Here is a 20,445-nt window from a genome sequence, read left to right as displayed (position 1 = left end):
CTTTAAGATCTGCATTTTCTGATCACTGTACTGACCATCAGTTTCTTCACTTGTGAAATGCCTGTTTGTATCTGTTGCCCACTTCTTCTTCTGGCTGGTTGCCATTTTCTTTTTGACATCCGGGAATTCTTCATTTTTTTCTGCATGTCATCTATTTTAGCCTTGTATCAAATTCCTTCTCTTTTTGTTATGACTCTGGGGATTTCTTTTTAAGAAAACATTTCATGTGCTTCATTTTCCTCTTTCTACAGGCCTTGCTAGCATAGGTGGGAACTCTGATCACCAAAGCTTTACCAGTTATCTACTGCTGAATGAACCACCACAAAATTCAATGGATTGAAATGATAACCACTTTTTGCTTATGAGCCTGCAATTCGGGCAGTCTCTCCTGGGGTCACTGGTGCAGCTGCAGTGGCCTCCCTTGCCAGCGCAGCATTGGTGCTGCCGGCTGGGCCTCCTGCACTTGACGTCTCAGTCACACCGGGCAGCACCAACAGCAGACCCGCCAGGCCTCTTGGGACCAGAGTTCAGCAGTTACAGGTCACTTCCATCATATTCTACTGGTCACAGCCAGTCAAAGGGCCGCCCAGACTCTGGGCAAGGAGAGAAAGGCCCCTCATCACGCGAGAAGCAACAAGGCCGCATTACAGGGGATCACGGAGGCACCCTGAAGGCCGTTTTGAAACAGTTTCCTTTGATGGAGCTTCGCGCTTCCCTGCGTCTGCCCACAGGCCATTTTCAGTGCTTGAGTTCTTGGCAGGAAGATGTGCCAGTCACACAACAAAGGGCAGGGATGAGGTCTGTTTTTCACTCTAGGTACCCTCAACAAGAAAAGCGATCCGCTGTACTCTCCTAGTTCCTCCATGGTGCTCCTGCACCACCTGAATGGCCCACCAAGCCTGGGTGACACAACTGCCCTGTGACCCTAAAGTTTCCACAGTCAGAACTGGAAGCTAATATCTGACAGAACCCTTTGCTGTTGTCCTTGGCATGTTCCAGAAGCTGGGGGACATTTCTTTCTGTCATAAAGCAGGCTGGGGACACAGCACTGGCAGCACAACAGCGCCTCAGATGCTGGACATTCTGTGAGGCACGCCAGTGCGCCCTCTCCAGCCAGGACGGCGTTGGTCTCCTCGAAGGGGTGAGTGATCTGGAGCCCTGCCCCAAACTTGGACTGGACCTTGTGACGGGGCCCATCGTAGCAGACCCTCCAAGACATCCCCCACCCTCCCACACCCAACAAGAGGGCACTCTCAGCCCGGCCCCTCAGGAGCCTAGGTTCTCTGGGCTCCAGGTGGATGGGTTCACCACATCCTCAGGGGGCTCACCAGGGCCCAGCAAGCCCTCCTTCATCTGATCTGCATCATCTGACCTGTGGGGAGTCCACGGCCAGGCCCCTCCTTCCACTACGTGACCACCCTGCTCTTTCTAAGGAAGCTCTTTTCTCTATGAAGGCTCAGAGCTTCCACAACAGATGCAGGTTTTCAATGTAGGCATCTAAGTCCCTCAAGGAACTCCTTTCTTAATATGGAAAATGCTCACCTCTCTGTGACTGGAGACCCCTCAGGCTTCCGGGAGATGATGTAGCGGCAGCTCAGCCCAGCATCCTTCACCATCTGGTCTCCCAGGAACTCGGCCAGGCGCTTGGCTGTGCTGATGGACGTGGACTTCTGCTCCCCGTAATCTTCCAGCTTCCGAGACATGGAGCGGTTCTCAGAGATCAGCTCAAACAGCTCCGAATCAGGCATGTTAGCTGCCTGGAGTAACAGGCAATGGGCAAGATATCACGCAGAAGGAAAGGAGTACGACCCTAAGCTCACCTGAGCCTTTCCTCCAGCCGAGACCTGTGTTTCTCCAGCCTCGTGAGCTGAAGGCAATAGTGTCATAGGGCTGTCTCATGCCAGCCCTAGGTTTAAACCACACACAGAACCTTAACATTCATTTTATTAAGCTGTGCAGAAGAATTTCGAGAAACATTTATTGAGCTATTAACATGAAGACTGCAGAAAATAAGAAAAGACAGAAGAAATGGTGATTTTTTTCCCCTAAAAGGAAGAGAAAGGTGGGGAAAGGAAGAACCAAGAGGGAGAAGAGAGAGACAGTGACCATCTGGACAGCAGCATTCTTCAGCAACAAGGAGTCTAACGGACTTGTCTGAGGACAAACAGCTTATAATTCCTTTCATTATCATGCGATTTGGTGCCTTCACAGAATTCTGTCACTGGATACAGAAGCTGAGGGGGATTCTGAGAGGCCCTGGAAGGCTTGCTGGTACTTCGTGTGACTTTCCCCCTTGGTGCTTACTCTCATGTGTGGGTCAGCTCTATACAGAACAAGACAACGTGCCAAGAAACAGAAGCCCACGAAGCAAACGAAGCCAGAAAAATGTCCAGAATACTCCAGTATTCCTTCCACCCAAAAGGCCTCCTCCTAGCAAACAGTACAGGACAGGAGGGAAAGGCCATCTGTACAAAGATGTCTGTGCAACATTATTTGTAACAATGAAAACAACCGACAGTAGTGGACTAGTTCTGTAAACTGAGCCACAGAAACCTGATGAAATACAAAGACTGCAGAGCAGCACAAGAGCAACGATAAATTCCGTGAAAGGTATGAAGATAAGCCAACACTGTCACTTAAACTGTAGAAATTATGTTTGCATTTATGGGGCCTAAAAAGATGTTAAAAAAAATCAAAGAAGTTGATGAGCTCGCTGGTAAATTTCTCTCTTACAATTCACTCATTATCATGCTATTTGTTTCCTCCACAGAATTCTGTCACCGGATATAGAAGCTGAGGGGGATTCTGCGACGCCCTGGATCTAAGGAGGTCATGGGATTTTGCCAGAGTCAGCCTTGAGTTCATCTGTCACCTTGTCACCAGGTCCCTGACTGCAGGGTCCTGGAAGCCTCACCTTGCTGTACAGCACGTCCAGCCAGTAATCAGCCACCTTGGCCACAGAGCTGTACACTTCTTCCAGGGTGCTGCCCTTGAGGAAGGCCTCGAACACCGAGGACTGGAAGATCTTAATCAGCTGCAGCTCCCCGCGGCGTTTGACTTCGAAGCCCTTGAGCTCAGCCAGGGAGCCATCCTCATTGAACACGGCGTACCTAGAAGCGCAAGCCAGCACAGCAAGGAAGGGAGCCTGGGGTGCCGGCTGCTTCTCATCACCCTCTGCCTTCCTCCTCCTGTTTCTTACCCTCCCTCCAGCACCCATCAAGCAGCAAACACCTTTCCACCCTGAGGTTTATGCTTCTCCAGAGTAAAAATGACTCAAAGGCCTACAATCTGTAGAACCAGAATACCACAGGTGGAGAACAGATCTGGTGTCGATAACAGCTTTCCACATTGAATCAAAAAGTACAAAACACCAGAACCGAGGTCTGCCCCCATCCTGGCTCCTGGTCCATTTCCTAGAGAAGTCGTTAAACCTAATCTATCCATTTCCTTTCCCAAGCACAAAGGCTGTGGGATTCCTACCTCTTCTTCAGCTTCTTGCCTTCTTCCTTGGAGGCTGGAAGGATCATGGCAAGGTAGGGTCCGTCAACCTCAAAAAAGATGCTGTTCTCTGAGCGGGTGACATAGGTGAGTGAGGAGGGCTCAGCCAGCTCCTGGTACTGATCATTGGTGAAGCCTTCCTGCAAAGCCAGAGTGAAGAGAGGGCAGCCTTACTCGCAATCATCCAGACCTGGGAAGACCAGCTGCCCTCCAAGGAGGGGACAGATCAGCACTGGGGCTCTTCTATACAATGGATGCCACCTGGCAAGAGAAAGGGATCGAGTTCTGACACGTGTCCAACATGGACGAGCCCAGGTGCCCCTTGCCAGCTCCAGGAGGTTACACAGCACGTCTCCCCTCATAGGGCATCTGGAAAAGGCAAAACTGTCACACAAAGAACACACTGGAGATAGGTTTGGGTGTAGGGAGAAGTCTTGACGACAAAGGGACAGCACCCAGGAACCTTTGAGTGCTGTTCTGGAACTTTGTGTTGCTCCATGGTGGTGGTCACACGCCTCTACGTGTGGGTCAAACCCCACAGACATGCACCCTGTAAAAAGTGAATTTTACTGGAAGCAAATTAAAAAACATTCAACCAGGATCTCAGGTGATGCCAGGAGAGCCTTGCAGACTAGGACCAACGAACTCAACTGCGTTACTGATGTATGGCAGAACCCCGCCAAAGGGCTGGCTTAAGTCACTTTGGCAAACCTCGTGCTGATGGGTGGTGTAAGACTGAAGACAAAATACAGACTGCAGCTGGGGAAGTCACTGCTCAGACATACGGCTCTGAAGCTACTTCACACACACACTAGGGCTGAACAAATAAATAAAATGGGAAAATCAGAGACAGGAGAAAAAAGTTAAGAGTAAGAAGACTAGACTAGAGCTGGATATGTCAATACAGACTCACGTTACTTATTTCTATGAACATATGCAGATAAACAGAGGAATAAATACAGATGTGTGTGCACGGGGTTACTGCTCATACATAAATCACCTAGTCAAGCCACCAGGAGCAGTGGCAGTGGTGGCACCCCAGCAGCAGAGAGCACACCATCACCCCACCCTGGTCTCTAACACTGCTCTCAGATAAAAGGAACCTGGGATCCTTGAAGAAATGCCTGATTCCAGGGCAAGATGAAGCTGCAGTGTCTCGTAGTACCAGGAAGTAAGAAAGTACTCAGACCTAGACCAAGGAACTCGGCACGTCTCAAGAATGTAGGGCAAATGTGAAGGACTCCCCACTGGCCAAAGGGGAGAAAGCTGAGCAACAAAACACATCAGGATGGAACTGGGTTCTGACCCAGCAGAACAAACACCCAGGAACCCACACGGACTCAGGCAACTGATAAAGCAAGGGAAAAAGTGGGGTGGTGGGGTGACAACTCCTCCTTACAGGTTTTCAATTACCAAATGTACAAGGAACAAGGAAAGGGGTCCTCTCCAGGGGCAGAACCACCCTGGAGAACACAGTGATGACTGCTGCACGAGGACCACCCACGGTGCTACACTAGCAGGCGAAGGCTCGAGAGAAATGGCACATTTGCAGTCTCAGGGCATCTCCTCCACAGTCTTACTGATTACTGTGCTGGCTGTGATACATGGCCAGGCTCTGACACTCCTCCCTCTGGGAAGGGAAGCTTAATTCCTCTCCTGGGATGTGGACTCACTAACTCGCTCCTGTAACATGATGGTGGGGCAGCCAGCAGGCAGTGACCGGAAGTGCAGGCCCCGGTACTCTGCCCTGACAGAACGCCAGTCACGTCACCCCTGTGGTGTTTCTCAAAAAACCCCAATAAGCCTAGTCTAATATCCAAGAACAACAGACAAATCCAAATCAAGGGGAAGCCAGCAGAATGAGGGCCAGCATGCATTGGTGTCCCGGTCATAACAGACTGGAAAGACTGAGGGGCTGCGGGCTGGAGGGGACTAAGGAGACAGGACAACTAAATGCAGCGCTGGGTCCTGGAAAACCAGGCAATCCAAGTCACGCTGAAGTTTAGTCACAGTGTGGTGCCAAAACGACATCTTAGTTCTGACAACCACACTGTGGTTTACAGATTTTAATATTAAGGGAAGCAGGCTGAAGGATATCTAGGAATTCTCAGTTCTATTTTTGCCATTTTTCTGTAGGTCTGGGTGCTACGCGGAAGGAGAAGGTAGTCAGGTAACTGTCAAGCACAGCATCTTCCGCAGATGCTCAGGCTACAGAAACAGTCACCTGAATGGCAGAGGCAGGGGGTCTGAAATCGGGAAGGGGATCGTGCCAGTGCGAGAGCCGACGCAGCGCCCCTTCCCGAATCCCCTAGTGCGGTGGCACTAGGAACCCAAGCCCAGAAGGCTGCCCTCTGCTGGAGACCCAGACTCACCTTAACCATGATGTTTAACATAGCCCCAGGGTAGGAGACGGTCACCTTGGGCTTCTTCACACTGGCTGTCTTGATGACAAAGTTTTCGGGGAAGCTGTTGGGCAGGACGCACCATATTCCATCTGTGTCCAGCTCTAAGGGCCTCCTTCAGAGAAACAGAGAAATGAGGCCACATGGATGCTGGGCTGTGACCTACACAGCAAGAACCCAGTGTCAAGTCCTGACAGTGGACGAGGCTCCTCCTGGCCCTGAACCCACGAAATGAAACACCTGCCAACTTCAAACTCCACCTTCACCATTTGTTCCCTCCCACGCTCAGCTGTCCGGCCTCCCCCACCAGCCAGGCCACCCCCAGCAGCCAGCCAAAGTGCAGCACTCACCCAATCTGCTCAATCAGCTCCCGTGCCTGCGTGATAATGTTGGCCCCCGTGAAGCAGACGATGCCGGCCATCTCCATGGAGTACCAGCGGGCCCTGCGAAGGACAGTCACAGTCGGGCGTGGGGGGCTTCCTCCAGAGGGTCATCAGAGGAGTTGGGGTTGGGGGAGGGGGAGGAGGATGCCAAGAAGGGGATGTCAAAAGCAGGGAAGAACTGAGCTGGATTTGAGCTCTGTGCCGAGGGCACTCCTCTGTTCCTACTTCAAGGTGCAGGGCTCAGCTCAGGAAAGTTCTGGAAGGATGCAGCTTGCTGCCACTGCAACAGCTCACCTCCTCAGCTTCAACAGGACTCTCAGTACTGGCCCAAATGGCCGCGTGTCCCCCGAGTGTCTCTCACCCTCCCCCGCACCATCTCATGCCTTCTCTGTTCTCCCAAACCCCACACTCATCTTCTGACTTCTCAGGGAAAGCACAAGCTGGCAGATACCCACAGCTGCCCACCTGCCCACATGGCTCACTGTCCACCCCAGGTCTCAAGAGGGGTCAGGCGACCTGAGGCCAGTCCCTCCAGCCCCAGGGAACTCCACTCAGGTTCCAGCCCTGCCCATAGCCCCTCCCTCTCTACCATTAAAAAGCAACAACAAATAAACAAAGCCACCCTCCCTCGAACCAGTCCTGGCCCCACCACCACCCTTCTCCTCCAGAGCTGCCCAGTTTGACCCTCCTCAAGGCCCCCACCCACCTGGCAGTTAAGTCACGCAGGCCCCACCTGGCCTCATTTTCCTTCGGCACCTGACCCCAGGAACAGTCTCCATCTTGGTTTTGAGATCCTCGCTCTGGCTCCCTCCACTTTTGGGACGACTTTACGCCCTTCATTAGTCATATGCCAGAAACTAGCAAACTGCTGCCTCCATCCCAGGGTGCCCAGAAGAACGTACCCAGCAATACCGACCCTTGACACCCAGGCCCCACCTGCTCTCGCCCTTATTCCTGGAAGTGAGCCTGCAGGAGCCAACCCTCCCCTCCCGCTCGCAGCCCTGGGCCCTGCTCACCTCGAGGTCAAGCTCCCTCGTTGGTTCCCTGGCCCCCAGGCCTCCCCAGGCAGGAGCTTACCCCTTGCGCATGACGTAGCCGTAGAAGGAGTTGAGGATGCACTTGTGCGCCAGCTGCAGGGAGTCGTACAGGACCTCCATGTTTCTGCAGCGCTTTACCTCAGCTGCGTCCCCCGCCTCCACGGCTGCGGAGAGCTTCTTTTTCCACACCTGAGAGCCACATACACAGTCACCACCTGGAGTCTCCCCGTTCACGCTCTGCATACAGTCAACGCCCAAGGTTTTAGTATTTCGAAAATTTTAAATATATAGGAAACTTAGGGGAAAAAAGTACGACGAAGACTATATACGCTTCTCCAAGAGAGGCCGCTATTGATACTTTTTGCCACATTTCCTTTACTCCATTCTCTCTCTCTACTGGCACAAATAACTGAAAGCTGCCGATAGCATGAACAGGCCCCTAAAGACTTCAGCACACAATTTCCAGGAACAGGGACGTTCTCCTACGTAACCACAACACCACTAGTACTCAAGAAACTTAACATGAGTACAGCATCAACATGTCCCTCACAGGGTCTGCATGCCCCCCAACCAAGAGCCAGGCCACAACGGCACACGTGGTTCTCAAGTGTCACCTTCAGATTAGAACTGTCCCATGTGAGACAGATGTCCTGAAAGGAGTTTTGAACATAAAGGAATATACATGCACGTTACATTTTTGTTTCTTATGAGACTAAGGACTAGGAGAAAATACTCTATGACAGCAGCAGCCCACCTGGACACCTCAGACTTGGAGCAACTTCAACCTCCTGGGATAGAACCCAGAACCTGGCAGCTAACTGTAGAAGCAAATGAAATTCACATCTGGTGACCAGTGACAGAGGTAGGGGCTTCACTCCACCAAAGAGGCCCAGGGGTTGCCAATTTGAGCGAGTCCTCTGATTCAATCTACTCTCTTATGTGATGCACTCAACAAGCTCAGTTACAGGGTTTCTCAAACAACGGAACTCAGAAACCACCGACAGGCAGAAAGCAAAGTGCACATCATTAGAGGCAACAGCTTAGAATAATTTACTCACTAGGCAGAACTCACAGACCAATGGTGGCTAGTCACAAACTATGTCAACGCCAACAAGGGCCGTGTGCTGCCCCACCTGAGGGCCAGGTTACCCCATGCCAATTTCACCTCAATAATGTAGATGCAGCCATCACCAGGGAGGGTGAATGCACCTGCTGCCACTGCGCTGTACACTTCACAATGTTAAATTTTGTATTACATATGTTTTAGCACAAAAAAAAAAAAAGCTAATGATAACAAAGCATGATGATGAAAGTCTGTAAGGGCAGGATGCAATGACTCACTGAGTCCAGCAGGGAAGGAAGGTCTCAGAAACAAACAACTCGATCTGCTGAAATATAAAATTATCTGTTGATATCATAACTGAGGTACTGCTAGGTACTTTCCTTAATCCTATCAGATGAAACATGTCAGTAAAAACATTCGTCTCACGTGGCCCAGCCAGAGGTCGGCAAGGTAAAGGGCCACGTGGTGGCTTCTGTAGACACGCAGGCCTGTTTCTGACTCAGCTGCTCCCTCCCTGCCGCGGCAGACACAGCTCAGTTCCAGTAAAGCCAGCTGTAGCTTGCTGACCCCTGCTCTACATAATTATTTTAAAAGCAATCATTCAGAATAGCTGTGAGGCCCCAGGCCCTTATCCTTCAAGGTTAAAAACAACTGCACACCGTCTGAATGCGCATTCCCAGCCCAGAGGTCAGGAGGAACACATCCAGATCACGACAAGCAAGAAACTTTCAGCCCAGAGACCAGACTCTATTCCATCCTCAAAGGTGACTCACCTTGTGGAGACCTTTGAACTCATAGCGCCTGTCCCGGAAAGCGCGCACTGTGTCCACATAGAAAGAGTTCTCCCGCTGGCAGATGGTGGTGAGACGCTCCTCCACCTTGGTCACATGGATCTTCTTGTACGCCTTCCGGCAGTAATCTGGACACCATTGAGAGTGAGGGGCGTGTGAGACTCCACACAGGAGACAGGCAGGCCTTCTGGACACAGCCAGAGAGAGCTAGACAGTGATGCCAACAAATGCAGCTCCTTATTAAGGCAAAGGAGCAGGAAACTCAGAAGGACGTGCTACGAGTGAACCATACGAAAGAAAGGGCAGCCATCGTAGGAACAGACCGCGTACACAAAGACTACAGGAAGGAGGGTGCAGTATCTGAATATTCGCTGGAAGTCCTGGCCACAGCAATTAGGTAAGAAAAAGAAATAACAGGGATCCAAACTGCACACTCGCTGAAGGATCAGTGATGAAAGGGAGCCCACAGGAGGAGCTGCTCAAAGCAGCCTCAGCTAGCTCAGCACTGGCTTCACTGACCCGAGGTGCGACACACCAGCACAGAAGATGCGACTGGAAGACACAGCTTGCGGAGACCAGCGGCTGCCCCAGCTGCTCACCTGCCAGCCTCCTCTTCTCGTACTTGGCCTGCTCCTCACGGGACAGCTCGTGAAAGGCCCGAGCGGGGCCCTCCGGGGTCAAGGGAGGGAACTTCTCTGACTCCAGCTGGTGCTGGATCCGATGATACTCACTGCGACTGGCTGGCACTAGGAAGCGTGACGGGAGAAGTGTCTGTGATACAGACCCTCCCGCCTGCTTCCACTGAGCAGCCCCCACCCAGGGCCGACACTCACTGAACTCGCCCCTCCACTGCCAGGCCATCTTCCTCTGGCAGTTTGCTCCAGGCTTGTTGAAGTCACAGGCAGCACAGGTAGCCTCATCCACCATGGCAGAGGGCTGCGCAGGGGGCAGAGAGGGAGCAGTTAAGGTTTGGGCATGAAGAGCTTGATTCACTATGAGAATCTGTCTCACCTGCAGGCGGTTCGTCAGGATGATGTTGGGGTACATGGCCCCCACGTCCAGGTGGTAGATAAGAGGACACTCAATCCGGTTAGGGACATCTTTCAGGGAACTGAGCTTGGTCTTAATCTGGTCACACACCTACAGACAAAGGGGAAGAGGTTGAGGCTGGCAGCCAAGATGAAAACTGCAGACCGTATGGACAAAGTAACAGAGAAAGCACCCCAGGTCCCAGACGGACGGCAGATGACAGCTACCAGAGCCAGGCCCTGAAGGTGCACGGGACTTGCAGGAAGGGCAGAGGACAGGATCACTGGAAGCAGCAGCTTCCACCCCCAGAGCTTGGAGGGCTGGGAGAAAAGATGGTTTGCAGCCTCACAGGCCACGGCCCGTCCGCTAGCAAGCGCAGAACCCAGCTACCCAGCTACCCAGCTAGATTATCAACAGCCACACTCCCTGGGTGCCGAGTGCCCTGCCCCACCGGTGCAGGCATGGGACACGACATCCCTGTCTCAGTAATCCCTCATCTGATGGATGAGAAGGCTCGAGAGGTTAGCATGGGCTCAATAGCCGGCCCTCGTAGACCAAATGCTCTGCCCTGAACCATGGTGCTAAGACTCTCCAGCATTATTTTATAAACCAATGAGTCAGATTTCTCTTTCTAGCCAAGGCTGTCAGCTTAAAAGCCCTCCTGATGGCAAACATCTAGAAATCCTGCATAAAATATGAAAACTATCCCTGTAAATGCAGAACTAAGCTTCTAAGTTATCCCCAGAGAACAAAAGTGACAAGCAGACTCAAAACCAGAGCAGCTTTGAGCCTAACTCACTGGCCCTGTGTCAGGGTCCCCAAGACTACCCCCAGCTTTGGTGACTCACAGTGGAAGGACACAGAGCTCAACAGGCAAAGGGGCAAAGTCAGGAGGTGCCCAGGCTCAAGTGGGATGAGCTTAATTCCAGCATCAAGCATGATAACACGTGAGAGGTGCCGTCTCCCAGGGAAGCTCAGAGAGACCCAGCACCCAGGGTTTTAATGGGGGCCGGTCACACAGGCACCTCTGCCTGCAGGTACCAAAACAGCTGACTCCCAGAGGGAGAACAGGTGCTCAGCATAAGCCACGTTGTTGGCACGAGCACCCTAAGTGCACATGAGGCATTCCTATCAGAGGAAAGTGAGAAGCCTCCTGAAACTCAAGTTCCCAGACACCAGCAGCCATACATGCAGGCTTTTCTGAGGTCAGCGGCCTCAGGCCTGTGGTGTGAGCTCTTTCCTTCACATTTCTCATGTCTCCTCAGGAAGGGACAACCTATACACAACAGGGAGACAAAACCCACACCCCCAAATAAGGTAGGACTCTCAAAGGCCACCTCCATAACAGGATAAACTGGAACAAGTCTGCTCAACAAAACTGCATCTATTCTGGGCTCTGGTGGAGAAAGTGTCTTCCCTGAGCATCTGTCACCACAGGCTCTAATAGGTCTGTGATCTGCATTATACTCTCCACTTGGTCTGGGACCCTCCAGCCAAGGAACCAGGTGAGGAAGGACATCAGGCCTGTGTCACTTTTGTGGAACCAGGCAGAAACTGTAAAACTACCTGACGGCTCTCCTGCTAAAGATGAATTCACACTCCAAAACTGCAGAGCATGCGAAAAAACACCCACTGTGACTGAAAGCAAACACAGTGGGAGGAGATCTCCGAGAACGTCAGAGAGTAAACCTCCTGGAGTGCACATGCTAAAATTAGGCTGATCAAAGATAATAAAGACCAAAAATCTAAAACAAAGGAAGGGAAAAAGTCCAGGCCATTTTAAAGAAATAAAGCACATTTAACAAAAAGAACCAATACAGAGTTTCTGAAAATAAGAATATTACCCTAAAAAACAAAAATGGTCACATAAACTGTAAGAGGCTGAACAGGCTTCTAACAGTTATTTTTACTCACTCCCCAAAATGTAACACCTAGTTAAATCAGAACACTAGGGATATATAATTATTTGGTAAGCTCACTTTGTCCAAAATGTATGCAACACTAAGAAACATGACACTAAAGTTTGAGAGTTTATCTAATATTTATTTAAAATTTATCTAATATCTAAGGAGTTAATCTAATATTTATTAGATCATTTAATTTAATACACCGGCATTCTTAGACAAGCTGGTCAAAAAAAAACCAAAAAAACAAAAAACAACTTTAGATGTGGGTTCAGCAAACCTCTGTAAAGGATCAGGTAACCAATACTTCAGGTTCTATGACCACAGTCTATCACATATTCTTTCTCTACCGCATTTAAAAAATACAAAAGCCATTCTTAGCTTGCTGGCTGTACAAAAACAGGCCTCCTGTGCCATGGTTTGCCAAACTCTGCTTTAGACATTTAAGAATAAACTAGAAAACACTTAAATTATGCAAAAATTAACCAGAAAAAAAATTAATCAGGAGAGAATACATTAAACTTGGTAAATTCATTTTACAAAATTACTTGTATGTAAAATTCCCCTTAGTATTAAAAAAAATTCCTTAAAGCCCTCCAAAGTAGTCAAACTGAAATTGTAAAGAAAAGAATGACTAAAAGGATTATCTAGCAAGTAGAACAGGAAATACCAGACAAGACTTGATTCTAACTGAGTTTTAGGCAAAAGAACCACTGGGAGAACAATCCCCCATCCTTCTCCACTCCAAGGCATGTTCTGAAATGCTGCTCGGGAAGGGACAGGGAGGAAGGCTGGGAGGACAGGGGACAGACGACCCCTGGGCAAACCAGACGCCGTGTGCCCCCTGCTGATACCTCCCACCAACTGCCACCACCCACCGCTGGGATGATAGCTAGGAACAAACAGGTGAAACCGTTGCCCTTCCCCTAAAGACCCTGGCCGGCCCGTAGAGAACACTTTCTGGAGACAGCTACCAAGACACATTTCCTGTCATCTAGAAAGAGTTCACGTCTGGATTCCCTAAGGTGTCTGGAGACCCTTTAATTAATTAATTAGCACACCTTTCACCTCACTCCTCACTCATTTTATTGTTTCTTAGACTCGAGAGAAGTAGCTTTGTTCCTTCCAAGTTGTTCTTCAACCCCATTTGTTATTCAGCCAGACTTCCTTCTTCCCACGTTGGTTTGTAGAGAGTTCCCGAAGTACATGACAGCTGTAGCTGACAACAGCTGCACAGCACTTCACAATTAGCGGAGTGTGTGCACATGTTCTTGTTTCAATTTTGCCTGCTGAATCTATTACAAGGCGTGTCTTGAAATCAGTTCTGGAACTGGTAAAAACCACAAACCACTGGAGTAACGGAACATGCCAAAGTGTGGAGCAGGGCCTGACTGAGACCAAAGATGTGCCACACTCAAAGGAACAGGACCAGCAACGCAGGAGGTGCCTGGGGCCTCCAGTCATGTGAGACACTTTGGAAATGGCACTTTCTAAACCATTATGTGATGGACTTTACAGTCACTACATTCTACCCTGTAATTTGAAAGAACTTCTGTCACCATTTTTAAAGTCTTCTTAACAATAAATAAAAAAACCTCCAACGGTGGTGGGGGTAACCCTCCAAAGTCTCCTCACTGCCTACAAAATAAAGCTCAAATGAGCTGGCCTGGAACCCTTCACTTGCCTTCCCCTCTCTCATATCTGCCCACCACTGTGTCCTGAGAGCCAGCTCAAGGGCCCACTGCCTCTCTGAAATTTTCCCACCCCGCTAAGCTGGCTCATCCACTGTGACCAGGCGACTGCCCTGTCCTACTAGACCAGACGAGACCCTGTGTCCTGTCTCAGTGCCCAAGCACCACCACACAATAGGTGCCAGTCTACAAGGCAAGGCATGTGAACAGACTGTTTCTCCCAACCCCACCCCCAGAGCGTTACCTCTTGGAAGTTGGTGACCTGCTCCATGGGCACCTTCTCCTCTTCCTCAATGGCATGACGCATGGTCTTCTCCACCCGCTGCAGCAAGAAGTCAAAAGCGGCAGGATTCTAATGCAAACAACCAAAAGAGAGCGTGGGTAAGACAGGAAAACACCCTCGCACCAACTAACCTGCCTCAGGGGGAGGCTACAGAGAGGATGCTCCAGAAGGAGCCAAGTGCTTGCCCTGCAGTGCCCTGGACAAGGGCGGCCAGACAGAGGATGTAGGGGGAGCCCAGGGTAAGGGCTACTCGTCGGCCCCTGGGGCTGGTCCCTCCTGGGTCCTACACAGCACTCAAGGGAAGAGGCCCAGCCTCAGGAGACTCAGGGTGGGGCGGGGGGGGTGGGGCGTGCGCACCATCCGGAACCGACAGGGGATGTCACTGCGGAACACGCCCGACTCCAGGGCCTCCACATGGCCCCCCACGTAGGTCTCTGCATCCAGCACGTGGCCATCATCTGTCAGTTTGTTGAACTCCTGCTCCTGCTTGTTGGGGAAGATGATGTTGGCGTGGAAGGCCTGCACCATCAGCAGGGCCTCACACAGCGTTCCGGAGCCCTTCCGCAACACCTGCAGGGGAGACGCCAGGCTTTGAGCCAAACCCCAGCCTCCAGTGGCCAAGTGTGATCAGCCGCCTGGGACTGCCCCCAGCAGAAGTGGGCCAGGGGAGGCACTGACCTCATCAGGCTCCATGGGGATGATGGTGCAGAGGGCGAATATAAAGGGGTGGACGTACTTCATGTACAGGTAGTACGTGGCCACCGCGTCCGACACAGAGTAAGTGGCCAGCGTCTGAGGAGAGAACACGGGTGAGTGAGGTCGACGACTTCCCAGTGGCCCCCACATCCCTACCAAGGGTGAACTCATCAAGGCAGCGCACGTGCCTGGGGCTGCTCGGTGGCCATCCTACACATGTCTTCGGGGTCCAGTTCCACGGGGTCATAGCCCAGCTTCGCTTTGGCAGCTGCCTTGAGGTTGTGGCTGCCCACAGGAAGGTAACTGTCCCTTTTTACCCACCTGGGAATGTGAGAGACAGGAAAAGCCAGAAATGAGTGAGATGAAGCCAGGAGCCTGTGAGAGGGGACAAAGCTGCACACACCTCAGGAGGATGTGGGGTCCTAACGGGGACCCCAAAGATCTCCAAGACCTCATGTGGTACAGGTCCCTTAAGAAAATCTTTCACCTAGAACCAGGTAACTTCACAGACGCACTCACAAATACAAGGAGATGCCAGAGCCAGTCCTCTGAACCCCTTGGCCTTCCTTCTCACCCTCACAGGGAAAGTCAGAGGTGAGCAGGCAGGACCCTAATCCTCTGGCCGTCCAGATCCCTCCACAGCTGGTCCCCTATGGGTGCTGCCAGGGTCCACCCTGCTCTCCCCTCCTCTTACAGGACCTCCTCAGCAAGGAAGTGCTCAAGGCCACCCCATGCCCACCTCCACTTCCTCCCCAAGACTCAGCCCCACGACTGACACCATTGTCACTGTCCCTCTAGGACACACAGCTTCCTACTGGCACCATCTAATTGCACCTTCTTTGGCATCTCTGCCCTACAGGCCATCCTCTCCCCCAGAAATGCCCCACTGTGGCCTCCCTGGCACTGCTGCCTCCACTGAAGGCCCCCACCTCTCTTTACTTCTCTTCTTGAGTATCCTTCAACTCTGTTTCTTTTACATGCCCCACAGTCCCTGGGTCCTCCATGAGGATGGGGCTCCCAAGCCTGCTTCTACTTTGAACCTGAGCTCTGCCCTATTCCCCGAGGAGCCCACCTCAAATCCTGAGGACTAGTGCCCCCGTGCCTCTTGGCCCTCTGTCCCCAAATCTATAGATCCCCAAGTCCTCGCTTCTCCACTCCTGTCCACATTATGACCCAGCCCATTCCTTCAATCCATGCTCCATAACGCCAGGCTAAAGGGAAAAATGAATCAACCAAGATAAAACCCACCTCTCCACAGGGCACAGAAAGGCCGTGAGACCTCCCACCTCCCCAGCCTTCCCTTCTCAGCACTCAGGGCTGCCTTGCATACTTGTCCTCAGCCTGGACATCCCAGCCTGTCTGGGTACTGTGCTTGTCCTTTAGGAGACAGCCCAGCTCCCACTGGGCCAGGCACCCCCACGAGCTCCCAAAGCACTGGACCTCACTCCACCAGGCCTTTCTCCCTGGTGTGGCCTCCACACCCCAAGGGCCAATGCTCAGCATGTGTGTGCTGACTGACTGAATGATGAACAAGTGATGAAAGACATCTCCCTGGGCCTGGGCAGAGCCAGTAGGCACTGTCCTCTCAGGTGAGCTGCTTCTTGGAATCCACCTTTCTTCCTCAAGAGAGTGTGGATAGAATCAGCATGAACGAGAAGGAAGCCTTGGATCTCACTCACAGAAAAGCCCTCACAAGACACTGCGACAAGCCGTTAGGTGAGCTGCAGGGCCTACCTGAGACAGTCCATGTGGATGCACTGGGGTGCCTTGTACTCCCCCTGGCTGTCCTTCTGGAACCCTATCTCCTGGTACATGCTCAGTCCGTGGACTGCTGCTCTGGCCTCCACAAATGGCCTGAGGGTCAGAGGATGGACAAGCACATGGGGCAGTGAGTCTCAGTTCTCTCAGAGACAGGGAAGACTGCCCAGAGGACATCTCACCCCATCTCCTCTCAGACGGAATGAGGACCCATCCATGCCACCTGGTGCTCCTCTCCCCAACCCCCCAACTCACCAGTCAAAGAAGTCCCCGTTATAGGTGACCACGATGGTGGGTTTGGTCTCCTGGACATGTTCGAACCATCTCTGGAGTAGATGAACCTGAATTCAACAAATCTTAGTAGTCAGAGGGTTGCTTTTACTCTTCCTCAAGCTGCCTGCAAGTGTTTCTCCGAAGCTGAGGAGCAGCCACCTCACACCAGCCCTTCACTTTCACCCACCACCCACACTGGGCCTCCACAGGAATGAGGAACCAGCCACTAGGAACCGAGTCCAGCTGCTGCTGTGACAAGGGGTCACCAAGCCTCCTCCTCCCATTCTACCCCAAACACAGGCAGTTTCCCATGACATTGCTACCTCATCAGGCTCATTGAAGACACAGAAGGGCCCTTCGTATTCTGGCTTGGGGGTGAACTCGAAATCCTCTATGTCTTCTGAGACGATCTCCCTGTTGGTGATGAGGTAGCCCTGGAAAGTTCATTAGCAGTCAGCACGAGTTACAGACACAAAGCCGAAGACACACCTCTCCACACGCAGCCGAGACTCTGGCCACAAAATCTCTGCAGCATCTCAGAGGCACCTTCTGTAGCTTTCCCAAGAACAGATGTGCTCCCTAACCCTCAGATTTCCACTGGAAGGCAGAGCATGGCTGAATGTCAGACAGCTAATTCACCAAAAAATACTAACCATGGGCTGGACACTGTTCTGGTTTGGGGACCAGATATGGTCCCTGTTCACAGGGAGCTTACCTCCCAGAAGGCACCACTCACCTGACCATCAATCATATAGGAAATCATCATAATCTGGTCAGTCTCAGCGTCGGGAAACTTGAGGGGCAATTTGGTCGTCTCAATGTCAAATGCTAAAACCACAGGGTCCTGGAGGGACGAAATGCAGCGTTAAGTAGGCCACAAATCAAGCCGAGCTCCAGATACCCTGGTGGTCCTCTCGACAGCTACCACCTCCACCTCCACCACCAGTTACTACAAGCAAGGGTCAAGCTGCTGCAGAGGAAGGCTCGGGAAGAAGTTAAACTAAACAGGCATCTTGAGACTGACTGACCTATGTCAAGGACACTATGATGATACAAAAACTTACACATGTGAGAAAAGGCTAGAGCAGCTGTTCACAGGAAAAGTCTAGAATTATAGAATGCATGAGTCTCAAAGCTCTTGAAAATGCATTACCTCATTTAGACCTCTATGATACCCACGACAGGAGACTAGTACAGAGCCGACATCTTCATTTTGGATGGGGGAAAACAGAGTACAGACTTTCCCAAGATCACAAAGCTGTCTCTGAACCACTTGTAAATCCATTTCTCAATGTGTCACTTTGCTATTAACCACCCAAAATGGAAGTCAGAGAGCTTTCCCTCCAACGTTCAGATCCAGCCTCGCTCAGATACTGACGTCACACGATGATGCATACGTGCAAAGTGAAATTACACTGTCAGGCCAGAAATTGATGAAAAGAAATACAACATGATTCTTTTAAGAAAGTATCTGAGGAAAAAGCAGCAAACAAATTTCTGGATCAAAGTCACTTTTCAGCACTGAATTAGATACTCCCAGAAACAACTGGAAAATTCATGATGGTGGAAATGCAAGAGGTACTCACAGGTCGTTCAACGAGGTCATCTCGGCGGGTAATTTCCACAGGAAAGGCATTTCCTCGGTATCTGACATTGTACCAGTGAGCCTGCAGGACGAGCAGTGCATTAACCAAAGGTCCCACGTTGGCCAGCAAGGTCCACGTCTCTGCGGCTCCACCCTTCAGTATCACCCCGGCCGCCAGGAGCTGTTCAAGTGCAATGGCCCACTCACCACGTGGATCTTCAGGTCGATAGAGAGGCGGATGTGGTAGGGCACATCGTACTCTCGCATGTCTACAATGTTGTCTGACTGGTCAGCAATCTTCTTAGAGGCTTCCTCTTCATCAGTAATCACACTGCCCCCTTGTAGAACACTGCAAAATTAGAGAGCGGCTTCTTTAACTACACTCTTCTAGCGGCTGGAGTGGGAAGACCAGCGTCCGCACACTGTAAACACAAGAAGTAAATCAAGGTGGCTGAGATGATCAGGACAGGTTCTTCTTAAGGAATGACCTTGGATGACCCATACTCCACCAAGCAGCAGGCCACAGACACAGGAAATTCAGTACACTCAGGAGGTGCACTTTATAGGATGTAAGTTACACCCCAATTAAAAGAGCAAAGAAGTTACTTGGGAGGCATGTCTACAGATGTGACCCACTCTCACTGAACTTGTTTCTTCATCAAGAAAAGGATGACAGTAACAGCCCCACCTGCAAGAGTGTTGTCGGTAATAGTGACAAAGCTCTCTGCATGGTGAAGTGACTGGTAAATAGTAACTATTTCTGATTCACAGTGATTCTTATATCCAACTGAGAAATCACTGTCCCTAGAACATTCACTCCAATATTTGCCCACTAAGCTTCCAAATGCTAAATAGACTATTAAGGGGGGAAAAAAAGAATGAGTTTTAGAGAAGGCTCAGGCTTTATTTGGTCTCTGGTTAAAACTCGAAATATTCTCAATAGTAACTAATGGGCCACTGGCAGGGGGCATGGGGTTTGCAGAAATGTACAGGGTCCCAAATTGATCTTCTTTTGTCAGAGGATACAATGAGTTCTTCTGAAGTCATCATAACGTTTAATTAGGCAAGATTTCTTCTTAATCTCTCACCCCATTTCCTGTTACTGCTGATGTCTATACATTTAATGAGCAGTGTTTGGTATCCTGTGTTTAAACTTCTCTGTATGATACCCAGTGTCCTCTGGAGAAGATGTGCACCTCAATTTGGAGGTGCAAATCTAACTCCTGTGTGAGTAAAGGAGGACAACTAAAACATAACCTAGGAAGCCACCATATATTTAACACAAATGGAACACACAGGAAAGTCTACCTAATTGCTCAGAAATGTTTCCACACTGAATGGAGCCGGTCATTAAAGTAGTCTTATTGCTGTTTTCCCGCCTCCTATCTATCTTGTCAACTAAGGAAAAATGGGAAACAGTCCTTGTGGACTGATTGGCTCTTCTGCTTATGTGAGTGACGCTCACCTGGAGAGCATAGCCGTGTATGCATCGCTGGCATGGCTCTGCTCCCGGTTTTTCTTCACAGCAGGGGAGATCTCCTTCCTCACTTTGACAAGGTCCTCCACAGTGTTGAAGGACAGCTTAATGTAATTTCGCTTCAAACCCACCAAGTGATTTGGCTACAGAGTGAAGAGATGGTGCTCATGAGTTCAACAGAAAAAAAAAATACTTAATTGGGGAGAGGAAATAAAAGAGAATATTTCAAAGGTAAATAAATGAGTTGAAAATTTGGCAACTCCAAAGGACCTTGTCCAACTCTGCACGTGGCACCAACTATGCCACAAGAGTTCTCTAAGAGGATGTAGGAAGGTCACCAAAGCCCCATCACCTGTATCCCCCACGGGTGCTGAACTTGTTCTCTTCCCATCTTGCCCCAGGGCAGGCTGGACCCAACCTCATTTACCCTGAAAGGGCTGGATGATACTCACCAGGTCCAGATCCTCTTTGGGGACAGTCTCTACTTTCGCAATTTTACCCTGAAACTTCTTGGAGAGAAAAGATGAAACTTCTCGCTCGCAACCCTAAATCAGGGTTAGAATGAAAGGATTTTT

General features: G+C 50.6%; 1 protein-coding gene across 2 annotated transcripts in view; it reads right to left on the bottom strand.

Moving 5' to 3' along the window:
• Window positions 1-20,445, bottom strand: part of POLE (DNA polymerase epsilon, catalytic subunit) — a 48,572-nt gene that overhangs the window by 22,135 nt on the left and 5,992 nt on the right. For both annotated transcript variants that reach the window (XM_074356533.1, XM_074356532.1), the window contains exons 5-26: window positions 20,323-20,415; window positions 19,859-20,013; window positions 18,601-18,742; window positions 18,395-18,475; window positions 17,545-17,652; window positions 17,132-17,242; window positions 16,791-16,876; window positions 16,512-16,631; window positions 14,966-15,098; window positions 14,760-14,873; window positions 14,439-14,651; window positions 14,043-14,150; window positions 10,186-10,314; window positions 10,008-10,110; window positions 9,774-9,920; window positions 9,157-9,302; window positions 7,361-7,509; window positions 6,251-6,343; window positions 5,871-6,015; window positions 3,481-3,638; window positions 2,915-3,110; window positions 1,543-1,757 (exon numbers count right to left, since the gene is read on the bottom strand). In XM_074356533.1, the coding sequence (XP_074212634.1) occupies window positions 1,543-1,757; window positions 2,915-3,110; window positions 3,481-3,638; window positions 5,871-6,015; window positions 6,251-6,343; window positions 7,361-7,509; window positions 9,157-9,302; window positions 9,774-9,920; window positions 10,008-10,110; window positions 10,186-10,314; window positions 14,043-14,150; window positions 14,439-14,651; window positions 14,760-14,873; window positions 14,966-15,098; window positions 16,512-16,631; window positions 16,791-16,876; window positions 17,132-17,242; window positions 17,545-17,652; window positions 18,395-18,475; window positions 18,601-18,742; window positions 19,859-20,013; window positions 20,323-20,415 (2,945 nt within the window). The remainder of the gene's footprint in view (window positions 1-1,542; window positions 1,758-2,914; window positions 3,111-3,480; window positions 3,639-5,870; window positions 6,016-6,250; window positions 6,344-7,360; window positions 7,510-9,156; window positions 9,303-9,773; window positions 9,921-10,007; window positions 10,111-10,185; window positions 10,315-14,042; window positions 14,151-14,438; window positions 14,652-14,759; window positions 14,874-14,965; window positions 15,099-16,511; window positions 16,632-16,790; window positions 16,877-17,131; window positions 17,243-17,544; window positions 17,653-18,394; window positions 18,476-18,600; window positions 18,743-19,858; window positions 20,014-20,322; window positions 20,416-20,445) is intronic.

This window comes from Camelus bactrianus, chromosome 32 (assembly GCF_048773025.1).
Source record: "Camelus bactrianus isolate YW-2024 breed Bactrian camel chromosome 32, ASM4877302v1, whole genome shotgun sequence".
NCBI lineage: Eukaryota > Metazoa > Chordata > Mammalia > Artiodactyla > Camelidae > Camelus > Camelus bactrianus.
This window is presented reverse-complemented; position numbering and strand designations above follow the sequence as displayed.